Genomic DNA, 25,410 nt, shown 5'->3' on the forward strand with positions numbered 1-25,410 from the left:
TCCATTTTTTCCCCCAGAAACCCCCTCTCCCTATGTCATTTCCTACAGCCTTAGCATTGCTCCTTCTGAAACACTTGATGGCCCCATGTGAGGATCCGTTGCACATTGAACACTGGTGTTTGAATCTGCAGCCGGGGCCGAACTTACATTGGCTTTCATTGAACTGCCAACATACGCCCTTTTTCTTTTCCACCCCCTGGCCCTGAAAGCTTCCCGCCGCCTGACCTCCTGCACTGTACCCTGAGTGGTCGTGATTTTCGTCCCAACCTTGAAAGGGGTTCCCATATCTATTATTGGGGGCCATCATTTTCAGCCAAAGCCCCATATCTTTCCGATCCCATCTCATGGAGGGGCGAATGGCTTTGTGCTGACGAAATTGTTCGTCGTATCTCAACCATGCTTGTCCGCCGTAGTCTCTGTAAGCTTCTCCAACAGCGTCCATATAGCTGAACAATTGCGAGCAATTTTCTGGTGCCTTTTCCCCTATTACACTGCCTAAGATCGCAAAGGCTCGTACCCAGTTTTCGAACGTATGCGGTATCACTTGGCTTTGTCGCCATTCTTCCTCATCCTTTTTCATCCCCTCCTTTCCTGCCTTCTCAAAACTCATTTTTTCCATTGGTAACAATGAAAAGATATCCACGTACTCATCTTTCCAAATTTGTTCCTTAACTTCTTTTTTCAGATGGGCGCCAAGGGGCTCCAGGAAGCAATATACCTGCCCCCACGCCGTGTCATCTGACTGAACATTTTCTCCCTCCCCTGCTGGCCTTGTTTCAGACACGACCACATTCTCTTCACTTACACCCGTGTCCCTGTGTTGAGCGTAAGGCCTAGTTCCTGTGGGCGAGTGTGCCGGCCCGGACCCCTCTAAACGGGCGACCCTTTTAGTTAAGTTTGTTAACAAAGCCTTTAGCTCATTGACGGCAGAACCTGCGCTCGGTGTGTCGGACGCTAAACTCTCTCCCGGGGATGCCAGACTGCCCCTGCCCCCTTGTGATGGGCCCGAAACAGGAAACGGACTAAACGTAGAGTCCGCCATCCCCCCGGCCGCTGTGGTGCCGGGATCCTCAATGTCGTCGTCCTCCTCCTCCTCGGACTGGTCTGGGGTCATCCGCTGGTCTGCGTCCTCCGGCTCACTGTCCTGCTGGGCTGGCAACCCCCTCTCTATGGCTCCCATGGGGTGGATACGGGCCGCTTCGTACCCGGATTGTGAGCTCTCCTTCCGCCCTCCCGACAGTGTGGAATCCCCATCTTCCCGGGGCCTGCTCCTTCTACTGTTACCCGGGAGTGGGGGGTCGCCGGAGGGGCTCCTAAAACGACGTTGTGCCCGCACAGGCATTCCCATAGACAGCCTGTCTGGGGGCCTAGTCCTGCGAGCCGGCCTAGTGGGCCTTTCATTTCCGGTAGGCATAGCGATGGACAGCCGCCCCGTCTGCTGTTTTCCGACAGGCGCCTGTGAAGACAGCCTTTCCTCCTGGGTCAAACAAGATGGCGCCGCCCGGGACACGCGGTTCCGTTGCCGGCCACTTGCCGCTCGCCTGAGCTCGGCGGGGGGGTCGCTGAGCGGGGGGGTCCCTGCGCTGCCCTCCGGATGCAGAACTCTCCCCAGCGGCCTCTGCTCCCAGGCCGCAGCATTCCCCACGGGGGACGCCACAGCCTGCCTCCTGCGGGACCCCGCCACTGACCTCCTGTTGCCCGCACAGCCCCCCAGGATCTCGTTGATCCTCTCCTCTAGCCAGCCCGGGGGTTGAGCGCCGGCCGCCGCCTGCAATCTGTCCATCAGTGCCTCCATCCCTGTAAGGAGGGGGCGGGGGGAGAACGGAGGTCGGTTCTGGACTTGATGGGTCTCGGTGCCTCTTGTCTCGCTGACTGTGAACAAAGAGGCCGCTCGCGAGTCTGTCAGTCCTTTTACCCCCAGAAACCCCTCCCTATGTCATTTCCTCCCTCCCTTCGTACACCTCCCCTCGGCTCATCTCCCCCCCACTTTTGTCACTACTCCCAGCGTCCATGCCAGCCTACCTCTATCCCTGCAGCTGATCCTCACACACACACACATCCCTGCAGCTGATCCTCACACACACACACATCCCTGCAGCTGATCCACACACACACACACACACACATCCCTGCAGCTGATCCACACACACACACACATCCCTGCAGCTGATCCTCACACACACATCCCTGCAGCTGATCCACACACACACACACATCCCTGCAGCTGATCCACACACACACACACATCCCTGCAGCTGATCCACACACATATAGAAACTTCACACTAGACCTCCAGGAGCTTGTATTGTGGTTTCTCCATTGTTCCTCCAGACTCTGGACCTTGATTTCCAAGGTGTAGTGTGAAGTTTCCACAATCAGTGATGGTTTGGGGAGCCATGTCATCTCCTGGGGTAGGTCTACTGTGTTTTATCAAGACCAAAGTCAGCGCAGCCGTCTACCAGGACATTTTAGAGCCCTTCATGCTTCCCTCTGCCCACCAGCTTTTTGGAGATGGAAATGTCATTCTCCAGCAGGACCTGGCACCTGTCCACACTGCCAAAAGTACCAATACCTGGTTTAAGAGCAACAGTAACAGTGCTTGATTGGCAGCAAACTCGCCTGACCTTAACCCCATAATCTATGGGGTATTGTCAAGAGGAAAGAGAGACACCAGACCCAACAATGCAGACAAGCTAAAGGCTGCTATCAAAGCAACCTGGGCTTCCATAACCCCTCAGCAGTGCCACAGGCTGATCGCCTCCAGGCCACGCCGCATTGATGCAAAAGGAGCCCCGACCAAGTATTGAGGGCATCTACTGAACATACATTTCAGTAGGCCAATATTTCAGATTTTAAAATCATTTTTCAAGCCGGTGTTATAAAGTATTCTAATTTCCTGAGATAATGACTTTTGGGTTTTCATTGGCTGTAAGCCATAATCATCAACATTAACAGAAATAAACACCTGAAATAGATCACTGTTTGTAATGACTATATAATATACGAGTTTTACTTTTTGTATTGAAGAACTGAAATAAATTAACTTTTTGATTATATTCTAATTTTGTGAGAAGCACATGTGTGTGTGTGTGTATATATTTAATATGTTGAAGTCTATAACCCCTTAACGACCGCCGATACGCCTTTTAACGGCGGCCGCTAAGGGTACTTAAACCACAGCGCCGTTAATTAACGGCGCTGTGGAAAAAGTGAATAGCGCCCCCCAGAGTCGGATTTTCTCTGGGGTCTCGGTTGCCGAGGGTAGCCGAGACCCCAGAGAACATGATTCGGGGGGTTTTTACCGACCCCCGAGTTGCGATCGCCGGTAATTAACCGTTTACCGGCGGTCGCAACAAAAAAAAAAAAAACGCGATTTGCCGTTTAATTTCTCTGTCCTCCGATGTGATCGCACATCGGAGGACAGAGAAATGTGGTCCCCGATGGCCCCCAATAGCCCCCCAATACTTACCTACCTCCCCCGGTGCTCCTCGTGTCTCCCCATGGGCGCCGCCATCTTTTTTCCGGGAAAAAATGGCGGGCGCACGCGCAGTACGCCCGCCGCCCGGCACCCGGATGTTCTTTGGGGTCTCGGCTGCCGGGGGTAGCCGAGACCCCAAAGAACATGATCGGGGTCGATTTGCACCGACCCCTGCTTTGCGATCGCCGGTAATTAACAGTTTACCGGCGACCGCAAAAAAAAAAAAAAAAAAAAAAAAGCGATCAGTTATTTCTCTGTCCTCTGATGTGATTGCACATCAGAGGACAGAGAAATAGGGGGATTCGGGGACCCTATCATACTCACCCGGGGTCCCTGGGTCCTCTTCTGTCTTCTCCTGCCAGCCGGCTTTTTCATCATGGCGGGCGCATGCGCAGTGCGCCCGCTATCTGCTGCCATCTGCCGGCCGGCAGGAGAAGACAAGTTGGGGCTAAAATTAGGGTTAGGGTTAGGGTTAGAGTTAGGGTTAGGGTTGGGGCTAAATTTAGGGTTAGGGTTAGGGCTAGGGTTAGGGTTAGGCTACTTTCACACTAGCGTTTTTTGGCTTCCGTCGCAATGCGTCGTTGGAGAAAAAACGCATCCTGCAAAAGTGCTTGCAGGATGCGTTTTTTCTCCATTGGCTTGCATTAGCGACGCATTGCGACGGATTGCCACATGTCGCATCCGTCGTGCGACGGATGCGTCGTGCTTCGGCGGACCGTCGACACAAAAAAAACTACATGTAACTTTTTTGTGCGACGTGTCCTACATATTTCAGTGCCACGTGCCACGTATTTAAGTGACACGTGCCACGTATCAAAGTGCCACGTGCCACATATTTCAGTGCCACGTATCAAAGTGCCACGTGCCACGTATCAAAGTGCCACGTGCCACGTATCAAAGTGCCACGTGCCACGTATCAAAGTGCCACGTGCCACGTATCAAAGTGCCACGTGCCACATATTTCAGTGCCACGTGCCACGTATCAAAGTGCCACGTGCCACGTATCAAAGTGCCACGTGCCACATCTTTCAGTGCCACGTGCCACGTATTTAAGAGACACGTGCCACGTATCAAAGTGCCACGTGCCACATATTTCAGTGCCACGTGCCACGTATTTAAGTGACACGTGCCACGTATCAAAGTGCCACGTGCCACATATTTCAGTGCCACGTATCAAAGTGCCACGTGCCACGTATCAAAGTGCCACGTGCCACGTATCAAAGTGCCACGTGCCACGTATCAAAGTGCCACGTGCCACGTATCAAAGTGCCACGTGCCACATATTTCAGTGCCATGTATCAAAGTGCCACGTGCCACGTATCAAAGTGCCACGTGCCACATCTTTCAGTGCCACGTGCCACGTATTTAAGAGACATGTGCCACGTATCAAAGTGCCACGTGCCACATATTTCAGTGCCACGTATTTAAGTGACACGTGCCACGTATCAAAGTGCCACGTATCACGTATTTCAGTATTTATGGATCGGGTTGAGATTAGGGTTAGGGCTGTGTTGGGGTTAGGGTTGGAGTTAGAATTGGGGGGTTTCCACTGTTTAGGTACATCAGGGGGTCTCCAAACACGACAGCCAATTTTGCGCTAAAAAAGTCAAATGGTACTCCCTCCCTTCTGAGCTCTGCCGTGCGCCCAAACAGTGGTTTACCCCCACATATGGGGCATCAGCGTACTCGGGATAAATTGGACAACAACTTTTGGGGTCCAATTTCTCCTGTTACCCTTGTGAAAATAAAAACTTGGGGGCTAAAAATCTTTTTTGTTGGAAAAAAATATATTTTTTTATTTTCACTACTCTGCATTATAAATTTCTGTGAAGCACTTGAGCTTTCAAAGTTCTCACCACATATCTAGATAAGTTCCTTAGGGGGTCTAGTTTCCAAAATTTGGTCAATTGTGGGGGTTTCTACTGTTTAGGTACATTAGGGGTCTGCAAACGCAACATAACGCCCGCAGACAATTCTATCAAAGTCTGCATTCCAAAATGGCGCTCCTTCCCTTCCGAGCTCTGCCGTGCGCCCAAACAGTGGTTTACCCCCACATATGGGGTACCAGCATACTCAGGACAAATTGGACAACAACTTTTGGGGTCCAATTTCTCTTGTTACCCTTGTGAAAATAAAAATTTGGGGGCTAAAAAAATCTTTTTTGTGGGAAAAAAAATATTTTTTATTTTCACTACTCTGCATTATAAACTTCTGTGAAGCACTTGGGCATTCAAAGTTCTCACCACATATCTAGATAAGTTCCTTGGGGGGTCTATTTTCCAAAATGGGGTCACTTGTTGGGGGTTTCTACTGTTTAGGTACATTAGGGGTCTGCAAAGGCAACATAACGCCCGCAGACAATTCTATCAAAGTCTGCATTCCAAAATGGCACTCCTTCCCTTCCGAGCTCTGCCGTGCGCCCAAACAGTGGTTTACCCCCACATATGGGGTACCAGCATACTCAGGACAAATTGGACAACAACTTTTGGGGTCCAATTTCTCTTGTTACCCTTGTGAAAATAAAAACTTGGGGGCTAAAAAATCTTTATTGTTAAAAAATATATATTTTTTATTTTCACTACTCTGCATTATAAACTTCTGTGAAGCACTTGGGCATTCAAAGTTCTCACCACATATCTAGATAAGTTCCTTGGGGGGTCTATTTTCCAAAATGGGGTCACTTGTTGGGGGTTTCTACTGTTTAGGTACATTAGGGGTCTGCAAAGGCAACATAACGCCCGCAGACAATTCTATCAAAGTCTGCATTCTAAAATGGCACTCCTTCCCTTCCGAGCTCTGCCGTGCACCCAAACAGTGGTTTACCCCCACATATGGGGTACCAGCATACTCAGGACAAATTGGACAACAACTTTTGGGGTCCAATTTCTCTTGTTACCCTTGTGAAAATAAAAACTTGGGGGCTAAAAAATCTTTATTGTTAAAAAATATATATTTTTTATTTTCACGACTCTGCATTATAAACTTCTGTGATGCACTTGGGCATTCAAAGTTCTCACTACACATCTAGATAAGTTCCATGGGGGGGTCTAGTTTCCAAAATGGGGTCACTTTTGGGGGGTTTCTGCTGTTTAGGCACATCAGGGGCTCTCCAAACGCGACATGGCGTCCGATCTCAATTCCAGTCAATTTTGCATTGAAAAGTCAAATGGCGCTCCTTTGCTTCCGAGCTCAGCCATGCGCCCAAACAGTGGTTTACCCCCACATATGGGGTGTCGGCGTACTCAAGACAAATTGTACAACAGCTTCTGGGGTCCATTTTCTCCTGTTACCCTTGGTAAAATAAAAATTTGGAGGCAAAAAGATCATTTTTGTAGAAAAAATGCGATTTTTTTATTTTCACGGCTCTACGTTATAAACTTCTGTGAAGCACCTGGGGGTTTAAAGTGCTCACCACACATCTAGATAAGTTCCTTAAGGGGTCTAGTTTCCAAAATGGTGTCATATGTGGGGGGTCTCTACTGTTTAGGCACATCAGCGGCTCTCCAAACGTGACATGGCGTCCGATCTCAATTCCAGCCAATTCTACATTGAAAAAGTAAAACGACACTCCTTCTCTTCCAAGCTCTGCGGTGCGCCCAAACAGTGGTTTACCCCCATATATGGGGTATCGACGTACTCAGGAGAAATTGCACAACAACTTTTGTGGTCTAATTTCTCCTGTTACCCTTGTGAAAATAAAAATTTGGGGGCAAAAAGATCATTTTTGTAGAAAAAATGAGATTTTTTATTTTCACGGCTCTACGTTATAAACTTCTGTGAAGCACTTGGGGGTTCAAAGTGCTCACCACACATCTAGATAAGTTCCTTGGGGGGTCTAGTTTCCAAAATGGTGTCACTTGTGGGGGGTTTCCACTGTTTAGGCACATCAGGGACTCTCCAAACGCGACATGGCATCCGATCTCAATTCCAGCCAATTCTGCATTGAAAAAGTCAAACGGTGCTCCTTCACTTCCAAGCTCTGCGGTGCGCCCAAACAGTGGTTTACCTCCACATATGGGGTATCGACGTACTCAGGAGAAATTGCACAACAACTTTTGTGGTCTAATTTCTCCTGTTACCCTTGTGAAAATAAGAATTTGTGGGCGAAAAAATCATTTTTGTGAAAACAAATGCGATTTTTTATTTTCACGGCTCTACGTTATAAACTTCTGTGAAGCACTTGGGGGTTCAAAGTGCTCACCACACATCTAGATAAGTTCCTTGGGGGGTCTAGTTTCCAAAATGGTGTCACTTGTGGGGGGTTTCCACTGTTTAGGCACATTAGGGGCTCTCCAAACGCGACATGGCGTCCGATCTCAATTCCAGCCAATTCTGCATTGAAACAGTCAAACGGTGCTCCTTCACTTCCAAGCTCTGCGGTGCGCCCAAACAGTGGTTTACCTCCACATATGGGGTATCGGCGTACTCAGGAAAAATTGCACAACAAAATTTGTGGTTAAATTTCTGTTTTTACACTTGTGAAAATTAAAAAAAATGGTTCTGAAGTAAAATGTTTGCAAAAAAAAGTAAAATGTTAATTTTTTTCTTCCACATTGTTTTAGTTCCTGTGAAGTACGTAAAGGGTTAATAAACTTCTTGAATGTGGTTTTGAGCAGCTTGAGGGGTGCAGTTTTTAGAATGGTGTCACACTTGGTTATTTTCTATCATATAGACCCCTCAAAATCACTTCAAAGGTGATGTGGTCCCTAAAAAAAACATGGTGTTGTAAAAATGAGAAATTGCTGGTCAACTTTTAACCCTTATAACTCCCTAACAAAAAAAAAAATTGTTTCCAAAATTGTGCTGATGTAAAGTAGACATGTGAGAAATGTTATTTATTAACTATTTTTTGTGACATATCTCTCTGATTTAAGGGCATAAAAATACAAAGTTTGAAAATTGCAAAATTTTAAAAATTTTCGCCATATTTCCATTTTTTTCATAAATAATCGCAAGTAATATCGAAGAAATGTTACCACTAACTTGAAGTACAACATGTCACGAAAAAACAATCTCAGAATCAGCGGGATCCGATAAAGCGTTCCAGAGTTATAACCTCATAAAGTGACACTGGTCAGAATTGTAAAAATTGGCTCGGTCATTAAGTACCAAATTGGCTCTGTCACTAAGGGGTTAAAGTCCTGTAGATTGCTGGGGGTGCCATGATCTCAGAACTTAAAAACAAGCAGGTGGGAATGTGCACTTAAATGTTTGGCCCCACCATTATGCGCCGAGCGTCTGTACTTGGGTTGACCAGTCATTCTGTGCGGAGACGCTTCAAGGGAGAAAATCTAGGCTTGTGCATGAGGTCTAATAAAATGTCTCATTTTCTTCTTTAGGTGGACATGTTCCCCCCATCCTCCTCCTTACTACTCTACTACTGCTGATGATGATCTCCTCCATGTTCCTGTAATATATGTCAGCAGATGATTGTACGACTTATTATATGCTAATTAATATATAAAATAAATGTTACACAAAAACATTGATCGGTTCCTTGGGTTATAATCTGTCCATTTACAGGAATTTGATATATCTCTTTAATAGGTTTGGATTCTTATGCTAGTTGGCTCCATGGAAAGAAGGGTATGCGGTTATACTTTTTATATTCAGAATTATTGCCAGTCATCACATCTACTGTACTTGCTCACATTTTATACATACAATATATACATAAAGCCCCCACTGCTCACCATCCGGCCTCTTCATTATAGCCCGGGACTTCCAGCCGCGTCCAGACCTCCAAGGTCATTGCATGTTCTAAAACCATGGCCCACGTCACAACACGCAGTGACCGCCGAGGCCTGGACGTGTTGTTACACACCAGCTTCATCATCAGGCTGAACATCTTTTCCGTTTGCAATGTGAAATCGGGCCCTCGATCCAGTACAGAATGAGAACAAGCCGCTAAAGAGGGATCAGGAGTGCAAAATAGAAGCAAGACATTGTGAGACGTGTAGCATTGGTAATCTCACCCATGATCATTTAGTTTAGCTTCATTTTGCCTGAGCTTTAGCTTGGCTGTTACTTTTTACTCTAGTCTTTTTAGATGAATAATCCCTTACTGTTCAGGTGACCTTACACCTGTGCGCTCTAAAATTGTACAAGTTGCTGTAAACCGAACGGCACAAATTCCCGGCCCAGACATGTCTGACTGCTCCTCTTTCAATAACTGTATTTCCCCATAATACACCACGTCTGGCCATCATAGCTGTAGTGCGCCGATCCTGGAAGAATAAATTGACAGCCGTATGTTATCCGTTGGTGCCGTGTCACTGTCCAATCGGTGCTGCCAGTATCAGGCTATCTGAATACATACCCCTTCAATAGGGGACCACACCCAGTTGTTAATTCATTCCTAAGTTTCCAGTTATAATAGTGGAGGCGCGGCACAATACAGAGTTCCAAGAAAAGATTCTTCAAAGTAATTCATAGGGTGAGACATGGCAAGAGCGGTCCTCTAAGGTGCAGCCCCCACTAGAGTGATGCGTGTTAGCTCTTGAATATAGAGGGGGAATATTTGGAACCTTAAATATGGAAATTGCACTGCAGACCACTATTAATATATTTGAAGACATTTTAGAAAACATTTATGGACAAAATAGTTATCCAAAAATTATTTACTAGAGATGAGCGAACATGCTGGGAGAAGGTGTTATCTGAGCATGCTCGGGTGCTAACCAAGAGTCTTCAGCACACTCGAGTAATATGTTTGAGTTTCTGCACCTGCATGTTTCACCATTCCTAACTCCGTTCTTCTCTCTGCCTTAGGCCGGGATCACACATGCAAGAAATACGTCCGAGTCTCGCATATTAATACCCGGCACTGCCGCTGGTACTCAGGAGCGGAGTGTGCGGCTGCACATATTGCTATTAACATGCAAGACTCGGCCGTATTTCTCACATGTGTGATCCCAGGCTTATCCTCCACCACATACCCTCCCCTTGCCATGCAGGGATTGCATATTAGTTAAGCCATCTCTACATGTGTTGCAGGTAACAAACAGCCGTGGGGATTTGTAATATTTTCAAGAGCATGCTCAGATAACAGCTTATCGCAGCATGTTCGTTCATCACTATTATTTACCTATTATCTCCACTTTGAGCCTACTAGCCTTACCTGTGAGTCTCCAAAATAAGGGAGGGGAGAAATGAAAATGCTTAAAAAAAAAAAAAAAAATCCAAAAGAGACATTGTAGAATCACATTTTGGGAGTGACCCCTCACATTTGTTTATATTGGGAAAATGATGCAAGTGTATACAAATAATAATGTATTTAAATAGAGCATCTCACAGTCAGGATACAGATCTGATAATGTATGGGCAAGCTGATAAATATGCTCTGGAAATGAAAGGCATTCATGTACTCGGTATGGGATGGCGTCAGGTATAACCTAGTTCCCTTACCCTTCCTGTAGTATCCACTAATCCATGCATTCACCATCAATGTGAACAGCCGCATTTCTGGGTCCCTTACGGTCCTTAGAAATAAATAAAACGTTTCTAGTGCGGGACAAACATACAGATGGACGAGGATGCAAGTTTAGAATTAGTATCTAAAGCACAGTACATAATTCTCGTGGGAGACAAAATGCAAGGTCTCTTCCTTTAGACTTTTTTTTTTTCTCTTTTTTTAATTGTATATTTACATGAACGACTCCGTTAAATTCCTCGAGCTTCTGTCTCGGTGTCTGATGTGGAGAAACACACATAATCCTGAGTCTTTAAGAAAAGCAGCATTTGAGAGCACATGTTCCAGGGCATTTCCCACTTCTGCTAGAGAGCCGGCGCCACGTGATGATTGATCAGCAGTGGACAGAGTTCAGTAGGATGTAACGTGTATAAAATGAAAACGGATTTAAAAAAAAAAAAAAGTCTGAAAAATACTCGTGTGGTAAAGTTCTATACAGTATATATCAATCAGCACCAACTCTGTTCAGATTGTTTGTTTTTCACACACCAGGAGACATCTTGATCCAATCCGCCAGGTCAGGAGAGTCAAGTAGCACATGGACAGAAGATAAAAAGCACATATCTTCTTCAAAAGGAACGGACTTATTAAAGCGCTGCATCTAAACTAGCACCAACGACGTAAAAGGGGCAAAAACATAAAAACTTTTAAAGTTAGAGACACTTCATGCCCATAACACAAACGCCAACTTGTAAAGGCTACATGGCTCCTTTCATAAACACCCAAATTATTAAAAGGGAAGACTTAAAACAACCATTCTGCAAATAATCTGGCAACTTCCCCTACAGCACTACCTATCCTGCCAAGTGCTCTACTCCATAAGCTATGACCTCAATTGACAACCAAAGCATTTCCCAGACTTATCCTTTGTGTGCAACGGCTTACAAAACTGTTCACTGCTGCGGTTGTAAGTGCCCCAAGGATAGTCCCGAGACCGGAAAGTCTGGCAGGAGTTCTGGTGATCAATTGAGGCCAATGGGAGGTTGACCAAAAAGGCTGGTTTAGGGACACGTATCACTTAAGCAAATTAGCCCATAAGTTTTATTTCTCTGCAACGCCAGGTCAGGCTGTAGCCACAAAAGGTATATTTTTCCCAAGCATTTTAACAGGCTTGTCCGGCACCGTACGGCGGCGCTAGCTTCTGCATTGGAAAAGAGCTGTGCTGACGACATTACTGCCTTCCACACTTGCACGATACCCAAGGATAAAGCACACAAGTCTAGGTAACTAGAATAGGACATGTGTACACGTCTTGGCAGGTGTGCAAAGTCAAAATGCGAAAAGAATACTTCACATACGAAGTGCAAGTGTGTAACACGACAGACTCTTGTTACCCCACCTTAAAGCCGAGACCAGACAGGAGGGTACACTGAAAAACACATTACGGCCAAGTCTGTTTTCTACATTCTGGCAACCTTTTCTAGTTCAGTGGCAAAATATTCATTAACTTTGGTGCAAACTGTTTTAGACACATTAGGCTAAAATAATATATAAAAAATAAAAATGTTCATTAAAAAAAAAAAAAGTATATTTGTGGTAGTTTAAATGCAGCATTTCAAGGTGTCTTGTCTGTACAGGAGATGCTACGTCTTTAGAGTTCTGAGGAATAGAAGAAAAAAAAAACATAGGTACTATTTACAACATACTGAGCAAAAATCAGATTTACAGAAAATCTAACGTGGTTAACCCATTAATGTTAGATTTTGGGGACCAATCCTTTAACAGTATCACTTGTCCATAGATCATCTGCCGGGACCTACACCGATGTGGAGAAACGGGCTACGAAATGCTCCATTCGGTCTATGGGACTGCCAGAGATAGCCTAGCGCTATACAGGGCCATCCCGGGCAGCCCTAGAGACTCAATGGAACGGCCACTGTCCCATCATATGGACGCAATTTAAAAGCCTCATATTCTGGCTTGAAAAAAGTCCAACTGCTGTGGATAGGCAATAACTGCGGCATAATTTGTATGCCACTTTAAATGTTAATTCCCGCCATCAGTTTTGACCCGGTCATCCCACCTTGTCCTAAAGGGATGTGACAGCATCACAGTTTTCTCTGCTGCAGATCCAGTAGAGCTCAGAATTGGAGCTGCGTATAACCCCGCCCACACCACTGATTGGCAGTTTTCTGCCAATCAGTGGAAGGGGCGTGGCTGGACTAGCAGGCACCAGACACCTAGTCCTCTAGTAATGATCTGCTGATAAAAAACACTGATTTTATTGAAACAGCAAAACACAGACCAGTAAGTAACATCACTGGAATCAGGCTCCCAGCAAACCTTGCATGAAATGTAAGGCTGCCGTCACACTAGCAGTATTTGGTCAGTATTTTACATCAGTATTTGTAAGCCAAAACCAGGAGTGGGTGATAAATACAGAAGTGGTGCATATGTTTCTATTATACTTTTCCTCTATTTGTTCCACTCCTGGTTTTGGCTTACAAATATGATGTAAAATACTGACCAAATACTGATAGTGTGACGGCAGCCTAAGAAGTATCATATGGCATCAAATAATTTTGTATTGATATGCAAGACACAGAAAAGGATATGCCACCTGTGCATTGGCATTGCATTGACAGATGGGGATTGGGAAGCAAAATGAAGGACCGGGATGAACTCATTACTGTTGTGAAACCCTTAATACGTCCTCACCATGCAGAATGGAGTGGGACTATGGCATTATGGTTGTTCATTCATTTAATGAGGGGTTACAGTGGGGCTGGGTACAACACCCGACACCATCTCTTGCTGCTGCCCATGTACCCAGTATAGTGGCCATTCTTTGGTACGGAGCAGAGTTATTCTGGCTATACAGTGTATATCCATCGGCAGATGATCGTCCAGCCCCTACTGATCTAATATTGATATTTGAGAAGAATTTAACACTTACATTTTTCTTTCTTCCATAGAATTCACTTTTCTCTTGCAGTCCGGGTCATAATCATCTTCCCCTGTCCCACTATAGTACTCTGGTTTTCGTTTGCAGTTTTCATAAGTCTGGTGGTGATTAAACCGTCCGCGGTGATGATGGGAGTCCGAATGCCTTGAGAATGAAGGGTAGTGAGAGTGTCTGCCGCTGTAGCCATGATCGCGCCGGTCTCTAGGATGACAGTACCAGTCATTTCTATGGTGTTTGGAATCCCTGTAGTGATTGCTCCGGTAGTCATACGAGACTCTGTCCCGATCTTCTCTGTAAGAGGAATGAAAGTGATCCCACTGTTGATTTCGGCTGTAGTAGTTCCTCTCGCGACTGTGAGAGCGTTCTCGTCTGGATTGGTAACGATATTGATCGTCCATCTTCCCCCTGCTCCTTGACCTATGTCTCCCATGGTTCCTGAATCCATTTTCGTTTCCTCGAAAGAAGTGATTCCGGTGTCTGTAGTCATCGTTGTGATAGGGTTTATAACGATCGTACTTGGAGCAGTCTCTATTACGTGAATACGGTTCATTCTTAGAAGTGTCTCTCTCGTGCGCTGAGCGGGATCTCTCGCTGCGGACAGGTTTCCGGTCACCATAGCCGTTGTAGGATGTGTAATCATTTGCACTTCTCACATCTTGCGCTGCAGAGCAGACTTCCCTCGGATGCTCTGCTGGTATAGAAGACGGGGACAATCCACTATGAGGTTTCTCTGAGCCTGCTACATTGTATCCGAGAGGAGCTGAGGGATCAGAAATCATCCCAATGTCTTCTGTATTCTGCAAGCTAACACGGGAGAAAAAAAAAACACAACTAAAATTAGAAATTCACCCAATAGCTTTACAGGGAACTTGTCACACTGAATATGGCTTCTATGAGCAGATTTATTTAGTTTCTTTAGGACGACATTCAGTACAACTCGTCTTTTATTCATTTAAGTCTCTGCCCATTCTTTGCTTAGGAGTCCAGTGGGCGGTCCTAATCATTCACTGACAGCCTTTAAAAAGGGAACCAGTCAGTAAGTATTCTGTGCAAGCAGAGGTAGTGCAGGATAGAGCAGTGTAAAACATAAAAGGTGCCATCCGCTGTACAGATTTTATTTTATTTTTTTTAAATCAATATGCAAAATTAGTCTCAGAAGAGCACTGATGGGTGAATTAACGCACTGGCAAGTCTAGGATTCCTTTACGCTTTTCCCTTCCCTTACTTCTTGATTGGTAGCAGCGATCGGAAGACTCTTATGCAAATTAGCGCCAACAAAAAGCAAATTTCAATATGACAGCGCCACAATACGCATCTTTCCTAAAATTATAGACCGCTCAACCCTGCACTCTCTGCTTGCACAAGTTTCCTTTCAAGTATACATGTGTTTATAAACCTGTCTAACACCAAGAAGGACCGCCCAATGGACTCCTAATACTAGAAATATCTAGAATCTTAGGCTATGTGCCCACGTTGCGGTATCTGGTGCAGATTCTTCCGTACCTTTTTTGAAAAGGATTTACTGCGGAATTAATGCGGATTCCACCTGTGGATTCCTATTGTGGAGCAGGTGTAAAACGCTGCGGAATCCGCACAAAGAATTGACATGCTGCAGAAAATACAACGCAGCGTTTCCGAGCAGTATTTTCCGCACTATGGGCACTGCGGATTTGGTTTTCCATAGGTTTACATGGTACTGTAAACACATGGAAAACAGCTGCGGATCCGCAGCAAAATCCGCAACGTGTGCACATAGCCTAAATAGAAATGAAACAAGTTTACCGAATATTTTCCCAGAGAACCATGTATTTCCTCAACTGCCTGGAGAAGATCATTCAATGTGACAGGTTCCCTTTAAAAGTAACTTGGTGTAGCCTACTTACATTTCTTCTGTTCCTTCACTCTCAGGATGGTAAGATATTCCTGCTGCAGTTTCTTCATGGGTCACAGTTTCGAGGTCAATCTGAGAATCAAAAATAAGAAAACTATAGTAAGTCCTTATTATAAGAAATAGGGGATATGAGAGAGCTAAAAAATGGATGGCATGGAAGCCATATAACAGACAGACAAATACCCTCTTAGAAGAGTTTGTGGCTGTCTTGAAGATGACAAAACAATCCCTTTACATTGGTAGCCCTGTCTCAAACTAATGGGATACTGCTAGAGGTACTGGGCCAGAGCTACATGGACCATCACAGATCTTGGGAATGAGGGGGCTCCAGCACAGTTTATCAGCAGTGGAATCGGAGCCACCTATTGTCCAAAATTTTTTTTTTTTTTTACTTAAAAGTGATTTCTTGTTATCCAAAGCAAAATAAATAAATATTTTCCAATAGTATCAAGTGCAATTAAAAAAAAACAAAAAACAACTTACATCAACAGATCCATTGAGTTTAGCCGGACATGAACCATTGGTGGCCTCAAAGGTTTCCTGGTCAACAGCATTAGATTTAGAGGCCATCTCCTCTTCATTAATCAGCGAGTTACATTGGAAGTCAATGGCAGAATGTCCATTAGTGATCACAAGCCCGTTCACCATGTCTCCACCATTAGATCTTTTTCGTACCCCTTTACTCTCCTCTTCAGATTCCTCCGACGATTCGGCCCCATAAGGAACTAGCGTGGTGGAAGATACTATAGGATTGGTACTGGCCAAATGTCCACGGTTCAACTTATATGGGTGATTAATAGCGGGTGAGGGCGCAGGGGCGGCAGCGGGAGACTGCGCAGGGATATTTTGCTTAGTTTCAGAGGAGGACGTCTCTTGGGCAGGAAGCGGCTTATTGATATTTACTATGATTTTTGGCTTTTTGCCATTCATAGTCATTTGTCTGTTCATAGGCAAAGGGCCAATGCATCTCTTCATAATGCTGCCATGTATTCCTGATCCATTTAGAGAGGTTTTTGGTGATCTATTCCCATTCACGGTCTTCACATTAACAAAAAAAAATAAAAATTGTAATTATAGCAATGGGTCATCAAAATTTACATTACAATTATTACAGTGTATACATCCTATAATATACTGAAGTCTGCCATACACACAATTTAGTATGGTAGCGTGCAGAAGAAAAAGGATCCACTTGGCGCTGCTGGAAAAGATGGCGGCTGATAGGTAGCTATATGGTCACTTTGTTGAGGCTACATATTTCGGCACCGACCAGATGAAGCCTACCTGTTCAGTGCCTACACGCGTGGCCTCATAAGACCATAGAGCTAACTATGAGCCGCCATCTTTCCCAGCAGCACCCAGTGGATCCTCCTTTTTCCTCTGCAGTTACATGGTGCATAAGGAGCACAAGGAGGATCTGCAAATGGTCCACTCCTTGTACGATTTTGGACAGTTGTGCTGGTTATAAGCACATTTGGTCAAGTCGAGTCTTTCCACTCTCACCATTACCTAGGTTAGCCAAATCCTCTGCACTATGGAGCTCCTATAATATTATGTGTTTTGAACACTTTTTTGGAGGTCCATTTAAAAGAGGATATCAGAGAATAGGACAAAACAAAAACACAGCCACATCCACATATTTCAAGTTGCAACCCATCATAGTCATGTGTTAGGAAGGGGTGCAGCTTAATGAAAAGCTTGTGATGTCTCAACTGACAGAAGAGTAGCACTTTACACAAACATATAGGTCTTGGTACATTAGACCCATGGTAGGTTAAGGCCAATGTTAAATTTGCCAGACAGTATTAATGAGTAAGGAGAAATGTTGTTCTATGATGTGACCTTTATTATGTTGTATAATCTTCAATAAAAAAGTTAAATAAACAAAACACAGGTCTGCTTACTCAGCTGTGAAGAAGGGCTATTACAGGAGACAACAAAATTCTCCCCTAGACCAATTTTCCCAACAATATGGGCGACATGATTACCTTGAGGATCTGCTGGGGTCCTATGAAATCAGACTTTGCACCTCCAACTTGATTGCTGCTACTGGGCTGAGGAGAGTTGGGGCTGGCAGACTGATGCGAATAAGGCGCGTCACCACACTGCACATTCTGGGATCTTGAGGAAAGAAACAAGAATTTAGACTTCTGAATAAAAAAAAACAAAAACAACATGCTGCACTAAGGACACTGCAGTCCAGTAGTAAAAGGATATACCGGATATAAAATAGAAGGTACGCCTGCTGGTTCAGCACAGTCCGAATATCTGTACTGGACACGACCGAGTCATTCATCAAGTACCACTGGTCATTGCTGGCCTGAAAAAAAATTAGATTGTGCAAACATTATTAAACAAAAACGTAAAAACTGGATTTATAAGGACTGATGATTTTACCAGTGTCATGACACAGGCACCATGGAAAGAGATGGAGGGGTGAGTTTTCTCCACTCCTCTTCCCCACCCACATATTTAATTTACTAGGTAAAATGATCTAATGCATTGTTACTCGACTGACGGAGAAAAGATCAAAGTTGCAGCACAGTCCTTCCTGACATATGCTACGATAATCACCTACACGGGAGAGAAAATACCAACTGGAGCCCATGCATGAAAAATAGTCTTTGGGTAATTTAGCGAATCTCTCCTGACCCTCTCATAGACAAACTTCATGTGCTTCTAATACTGGAAGGGGAGAAAGTGGGGACTAGACACCTCTACAAGAGGCTGATGTCTACAAGAACAAAAGGATTAAGTGTAATATTGCCTCCTGACAAGAAAACGCTGAAGGAAAGATGTGCAACCAACGAGTGTATCCGATGACTTAATTCTGCGGTGGAAATGGTCTCTTCAGAGAGGAGGACTCTAACTATAGCGTCAGCTATGAGAAGTAGCAATCCTACAAGTCATTATCGACCCTTGCCACATGACTTAGAATAAAAGCCTGACCAGACTCAAGTTGCTGACACTGTCTCTGGGTGTTGCACCTTATCTGTGCACAGTGTCTGCAAATTAAGGTTTTGGTTTGGCTCTTAACCCAAGTCATGTGGCAAGGCTCGTAAAAAAAGAGTCGATATTGACTTGTTGGATTGCTACTTCCAGTCTCCTCACTGACATCCCAGGTTTGGCTTGTCACTCACAGCAAGGAGAACAGTTACCCCTTTGATCTCCCTCTGGGGTGCAAACCAATGGTTGAGGGAAACCAAGGGTTGATTTATGGTATGGGGCAGAAACTATAGGAGACTTTGACCATCACTGGACTGTAGTAGAATATGATGCCGGCATTAGAATTTTTCTCACCTTTATATAGCAGAAGTAATGCCCGGTGTGACAGCTGAGGCCTGTGTGCACGAGAACAGCGTATAGGGAGTACATTATTGGTTCACCATGTGGGTTTGATGTGTATGGACGGAGGTTAAGGTATTCTGGGTACTTTATTTCCTAAAAGAGAACCAGGGTGAAAAAAAAAATAAAAAAATTTAAAAGCCTGTAAAATGAAACATGGTACAGATACTGAGCAATGGGTGATGCACAAATAATTAGATTCACCTTTGATAGTTTTCCTCCGCTAAAGCTTGCGAACCTCTTCAAGGACAACGTCAGCACGTTCGATATTCGATGTACTGTGAATCTTTTTGTTGCCGTAACCAACTGTTTACACCTAACAAGAAAAACAATGGGAAATAGTGAAATAAAAGAAACTAAGGCGTGATGTGCTTACTGGATGAAAATCTGCCGCCTATACGCAGGAAGAAGGCTGGTGCCGCGCTACGTACTTGCTGCAGTTATAGGCATTGTCCCCATCAAGTTGTTCGGCTTTCACAAACTGTTCCAGAGCTTTATTCACACTATGGGAGGTCTGCAAAAAAGGATGATAGGATATGTTATAATATACGCACACACTCGTGAATAAACCTGGAATAAGAATAGAGTTACATTTTCTTTAAAACTACTCGAGCAACTCATACCCCTCCTAAAATAATAAAGCTCATGCTCCCCTCCCATGCTGGCGCTGTTCCCACGGTGTCGGCACTCCATCTCCTGCACTGTTGTGGCGACACGTGCCGCCAGCGCCCAATCAGCGCAAACGTAACAGTCCCCGCCTCCTGTCAAATTGAGCAGGAAGAGGAAATGAAAGATCAGCTGCAGCCTGCACTTCCTCTTTAATTTGTACAAAGGCAGGGACAGTGATGCTAACACTGAGTGGGCGCCAGAGGTCACATGTCACAACACCGCACCAGAGCACAGGGACTGCGAGTGCCAACACCGGCATGGGAGGAGAGAATAGGCTTTATTGTTCTATGGGGGCCAAACATTTTGATCAAGAAGGGGGTTGTCCAAGTAGTGGACAACCCCTTTAATGTTGGGATCATTCATTGAGGTACAAACGAGTGCTAGCAAGTATTTTTCATCAGTACTTGGAAGCCAAAGGCAGGAGCTGAACCTCGTGATAAAACGTAGATGTAGGGAACGCAGAGCCACACTGGCGCTGTGGAGCCTCCACAGGATCAGTTGTCCTACTAGAGGTGGACCCCCCACTGACCATAAACCAATCCAAGAGGCATACCATTGTGACAAAATAGAAAATGTTACCTTATTAAAGGTTACGTGCACATTGAGTTTTTTTAAGGAGTTTTCAGGAGCAGGAAATGAGCATAAACTCTTCAAATTGTTTTCAAAAACATTGAATTTCTGTTCCATTTTCGCTCCAAAAAGACTTGAGGGTGATACATTGGCATAGCGCACAGGTACCTTAATTAAGCTTTTTCTAAAGGGACGGTCATTAGGAGACTGGCATTCATTTCTGAAGTACAGTGTCATAACATGACGACTTTGATGGACTGGTGTAATCACGCTCCATTCAACATATACTAGCTTAGTCGGCTGGGACTGTCGTGTAAACGCCAAAAATTGCAATATTTTTGTGCAACTTCTAAGTTGTGGAAATATATTGTGACCAAAAGGTGTTTAGAGCAGATTTCTGGAATAAACAACCCCTTAGTGTGCACATACCCCAACTCAACCCCTAGTGGAGAATGGCTATAAAGAGTTCTGCTCTCTGGAGCACCTAGCATGTCCGAGTACTGCAGACAGTCCACTGATCCTAATGGCGATTGTGAGATGCTCCTTTCTCTGTGCTGGGTTCTCCACAGATCGCTGGGGTTCCTGCAGCAGGAAACCGATGAGCTGATAGCCCGTTAATCAATTATGAACATAAAAGGACATGTATGCTTTACCTTTATCTCCAGTGGGATATCAAGATATTCGTCATACGTGTCCGAAACGGATTTACAATTTAAACATTTCACTGTGAGAAGACAAAAATAAAAACAGCATTTTTTTCAGGTTGGTGGAAAATCTCCATACGTTATATGAACACAAATCCTCTGAATGTCGCATCTTACCTCGAGAACGTAGACAACCGCCGAAGATCTGATGTACAAAAGTTGTTGTTTGTGCATGTCTGTCCAAACTGAAAGAAGCAGGTTCAGAAAACGGGTTAATATCCACTAGTACTTAAAGTCATGTTTCAGCACCTGTCAGCAGCAGTCCTGTGTATACAGGCGGAGGCCAGAGCTCTCGTGTCTACAGTGATCGCTTAAAAGGGTTTTCCACTTTCAGCAAGGTGGACCAAACACGCTGGAAGACATGTACAATAAAGCCAGCTGGTACTTAACATTCCTCCGCAGCGGCTTTTTACAGCTGCTACAGTCTGTTTTGGCTGCAGCAGCGACATTGGGCATCATAGCTGCAGCCAGTGTTGGAGATGGCACAAGCCGTGGAGCTCAGTGATTGGTTGCAGCGGTGATATGCGATGTTGATGTGATGTCACTGCTGCAGCCCAAGCACAAAAAGGCAGGTGAAGCGGCTGAGAGCTAGTACTGAAAGGGCAAGTGCCGACTTGCAATTCTGAAGATCCCCAAGTGCTTTCTCCAAGGCTGACTTTTAAAGCCCATACTACCCATCGGTCAGCAGTGTGTACATTGGAAAATGGCAGGCACATGTAGCACTCAAGATGCGAGCACACCTAGCTAATGACGTGGCCACTTCCCTGGCTCTGTTCCGGTCTGTGCAGGCACCAAAATCCTTCCGCTCATGCGCAGATACACACAGGATCTCTTTATAGCCACATGAGCCGGAAGAGTTGGGGGTATGACTACATGGGTGACCACCGCCTGCCCTCTCCAGTGCTATGGATGCCCCCCATCATTCTCCAGTGTTTACAGTGAAGATATTGTGGCAGTGATCATGACCACTTTCCTGATTGAAAGGCCACGTTGCCATGATGAGCTTTTGATGTTGCAGAATTTCTAGACCCATTTAAATTATGTTGCTTGCTTTTCATTGCGTTTGACTGTTTGTCTCTTTGGTGTTTTAAATAAAGTTGCTTTGTTTTTGATACTTCCTATTTTTTTGCCATACTAGTTGCACATTAAATGCATTTTTTATGCATCTCCACAGTATAAATGCACTTAAAACGCCAGTGAATTTACTTGCAGATTTTCAGCATCCCATTTAAGTCAATGGGGAAAGTCTGCGCAGAAAATTCATCACAGTGAAGAGAAGTTGACATGTTGGGGAATTGAAATCTGCACCGCAGGTCAGTTTTTCCGGAGTAAAATAAAAGCACAGAGGGCAAGAGATTTCTATAAATCCCATACAGTTCCAGGAAAGTGTAAGACACTGCGTTATTGACACTGCAAAAATACACAGCATCAAAAACTCACCATGGGAACGTAGCCTAAGAGTTTAGTGCACATACAGGAGCTCGTCCTGGTTGCATCCACACAAGCGTTCATTGCCTTAATGTGCGTGAATGCGACAGCTGTCCCCCTTGTGTGCTATGGACGAGGAAAGCGCAGTTGTCCAGCGTTAAAGAGCAACTACATTGTCAAGGGAAGTTTTAGACATTTGACAGGCTCTTTGACTGCAGATTGATAGGGGGGTCCAGGTTTTGAGACCACACCAATCTCTTAATTGACCTTCGAACAGTGTGCAACTCAGGAGATAGGAAAGTACAGGTCCAAACTAAGCACACTATGGAGTACAGATTCAATAGAAAGCATATGCTTTGTAACTGCCTCCTACTGAATCTGTACAATACGGTGGGGGTCCTTGTTCTGAGACCCCCACTGATTTGCAGGTAATTAAAGTTCCACAGTACGCCCCGCATCGTCAGCCACGCAGTAATTTCACTTACTTAGAACAACCTCTGAGACAGGATTTCTGCATTTCCTCTACTGTGTATCTGAGAAACTCATGAGCGTCCTCTTGGCTTCCATAACGAAAGTGCTTAGCAATACCTAAAAACGTACATTAATAAAGATTAATAAGTACTAACACAGAAATTCTGCACAATACAGCGGATACCGACGGCAGCTCGAAAAATGAATCAAAAGCACGGTGTGCACTGTGCCCAATCCACTAAGGGCCGTTTCTACATCTCTGAAGTGGGGATTGAAAAAGAAGCAGATTCATCTCACAGGACACGGCCTAGTTGAGTTAACCCCTTCACGACATAGGGATTTTTGTGTACTCACCGTAAAATAATTTTCTCTGAGCCATTCATTGGGGGACACAGACCGTGGGTTTATGCTGCTGCCACTAGGAGGCTAACACTAAGTGATACACAGAAAGATAGCTCCTCCCCTGCAGTATACACCCTCCTGCTGGCTCTCAGCTAACCAGTTCGGTGCAAAAGCAGGAGATCAATCTACTATATAATTGTCTAAGGGTCACTTCCATCTTTCTGTCTGTCCTTCTGTCTGCCCTTCTTTCTGTCACGGATATTCATTCGCTGATTGGTCTCGGCAGCTGCCTGTCATGGCTGCCGCGACCAATCAGCGACGGCCACAGTCCGATTAGTCCCTCCCTACTCCCCTGCAGTCAGTGCCCGCTCCATACTCCCCGCAGTCACCACTCACGCAGGGTTAATGCCAGCGGTAATGGACCGCGTTATGCTGCGGGTAACTCACTCCGTTACCGCTGCTATTAACCCTGTGTCACCAAGATTTTACTATTGACGCTGCCTATGCAGCGTCAATAGTAAAAGGATCTAATGTTAAAAATAATTTAAAAAAAAAGTAAAAAATGATTATACACTCACCTTTCACGCTCCTCGCGACGCTCCGGTAACCTCTCCATGCAAGCGGCAGCTTCCGGTGCTAATGATGGTACGGGAGAAGGACCTGCCATGACGTCACGGTCATGTGACCGTGACATCATCACACCCTGGGACCGGAAGCTGCCGCCTGCACCGAGCACAGGCGACAGAACTACAAGGGGCCCTCAGATGGAAGGTGAGTATGTTTTTTTTTTTTTTTTTTAACCTGTGACATACGTGGCTGGGCAATATACTACGTGGGCTGTGCAATATACTACGTGGACATGCATATTCTAGAATACCCGATGCGTTAGAATCGGGCCACCATCTAGTAACAACATATGAGCTTACAGCATGTCATATTATATATGAGAGTATAGCATATCAGATTATAAAACAAGCACAAGCTAATACCAGGGTGGGAGCTGTGTCCCCCAATGAATGGCTCGGAGAAAAGGATTTTACGGTGAGTACACAAAAATCCCTATTACTCCTTCACCTCATAGGGGAACACAGACCGTGGGACGTCTCAAAGCAGTCCCTGGGTGGGGACAACATCAGATCAGGCCCTGTGTAACCGCTACTTACAAGTGCGCCACCGCGGCATGCAGAGTCTGCCTGCCCAGACTACCATCTGTGAAAAGTGTGGGAATTATAGTGCTTCAAGAATGCATGCGGACTGGACGAATCCGCAAACTTTCAGGCGTGCCTTGTCGACGCCTGGTGCCTAGAACCCACGATAGACAGGGAGATAGGCTGACATCTAACATGGAAAAACTCCTGGATGGTGAAAGGAATCCACCAGGCTAACATGGCCGATGAAATGGCTAAACCCTTCCTGTAAACGTCAGGAAGCCTTCCTCTACCGTCAGGAAGCCCAAGATACAGTGTCCAACCTTCGGAAGGACGCCGTCCTTGAGACGTACCTACTCAGAGCACTCACTCTGTCCGGAATATGGAGAACTCATTCCATTTTGTGGACTGGTGCCGAAAGAGATGAGGGAAGAACGCTGCCCTCATAACTGTGGGAATTCAATGCCACCTTGGTAACAAGGGACGGGGATGGCCTGAGGACAACCTTGCCTTGAAGGAAGTAAGGGAAAAGTCTGAAAGGACAGAGCAGCTAGCACCGAAGACTCGTCAGGATGAGGATATCGCAGAGAAAAAAAAAGAAAAAAAAAAGGGCGACCTACCCTGATAGTAAAGTCTGTCCGGATGAAAAAAAAAAAAAAAAAAAAAAAAAAAAAGTCTACTGTAAGACTCCTAGGACCATTAAGGTCCCAATGATCTAATGGTATGCGATAGGGAAGAACTACGTGTGAAAAATCTCCTTGCGAGAAAGTCCCTACTTGCAGTTTTATTGCAGAAAGGCGGAAAGCTACCAGCTCCGCAAGCAAAAAAAACTGACGTGGTCAGTGCAGATTTCCGAGGATCACTGGGGCCCTTTCTGCTTCTGAAAAGCTTTCGGAAGTAGTGGAAGGGGGGGTTATGGAAACAGGTACCAGGGAAGAACCAGAGCATGCAGTGCGATGGCTCTTGGATCTCAAGGCCGAACCACGAA

General features: G+C 45.2%; 2 protein-coding genes across 5 annotated transcripts in view; one reads left to right on the plus strand and one right to left on the minus strand.

Annotated features, from left to right (window-relative positions):
• The window catches only part of LOC143785785 (uromodulin-like), a 51,352-nt gene extending 42,412 nt beyond the window's left edge, over positions 1-8,940 (plus strand). Inside the window, exon 16 of the mRNA XM_077274917.1 lies at positions 8,818-8,940. Coding sequence (XP_077131032.1) covers positions 8,818-8,891 — 74 coding nt within the window. The 3' untranslated portion in view covers positions 8,892-8,940. The remainder of the gene's footprint in view (positions 1-8,817) is intronic.
• A 3,522-nt stretch (positions 8,941-12,462) lies between these two features.
• USP42 (ubiquitin specific peptidase 42) overlaps positions 12,463-25,410 on the minus strand; it is a 30,553-nt gene continuing 17,605 nt past the window's right edge. For all 4 annotated transcript variants that reach the window (XM_077274916.1, XM_077274913.1, XM_077274914.1 and 1 more), the window contains 12 exons: positions 22,947-23,049; positions 21,151-21,218; positions 20,983-21,053; positions 19,522-19,604; positions 19,295-19,406; positions 19,046-19,186; positions 17,965-18,065; positions 17,734-17,866; positions 16,229-16,783; positions 15,738-15,817; positions 13,846-14,658; positions 12,463-12,548 (listed from right to left, as the gene is read on the minus strand). In XM_077274916.1, the coding sequence (XP_077131031.1) occupies positions 12,533-12,548; positions 13,846-14,658; positions 15,738-15,817; positions 16,229-16,783; positions 17,734-17,866; positions 17,965-18,065; positions 19,046-19,186; positions 19,295-19,406; positions 19,522-19,604; positions 20,983-21,053; positions 21,151-21,218; positions 22,947-23,049 (2,276 nt within the window). In that variant the 3' untranslated portion in view covers positions 12,463-12,532. The remainder of the gene's footprint in view (positions 12,549-13,845; positions 14,659-15,737; positions 15,818-16,228; positions 16,784-17,733; positions 17,867-17,964; positions 18,066-19,045; positions 19,187-19,294; positions 19,407-19,521; positions 19,605-20,982; positions 21,054-21,150; positions 21,219-22,946; positions 23,050-25,410) is intronic.

Source organism: Ranitomeya variabilis, chromosome 7 (assembly GCF_051348905.1).
Source record: "Ranitomeya variabilis isolate aRanVar5 chromosome 7, aRanVar5.hap1, whole genome shotgun sequence".
NCBI lineage: Eukaryota > Metazoa > Chordata > Amphibia > Anura > Dendrobatidae > Ranitomeya > Ranitomeya variabilis.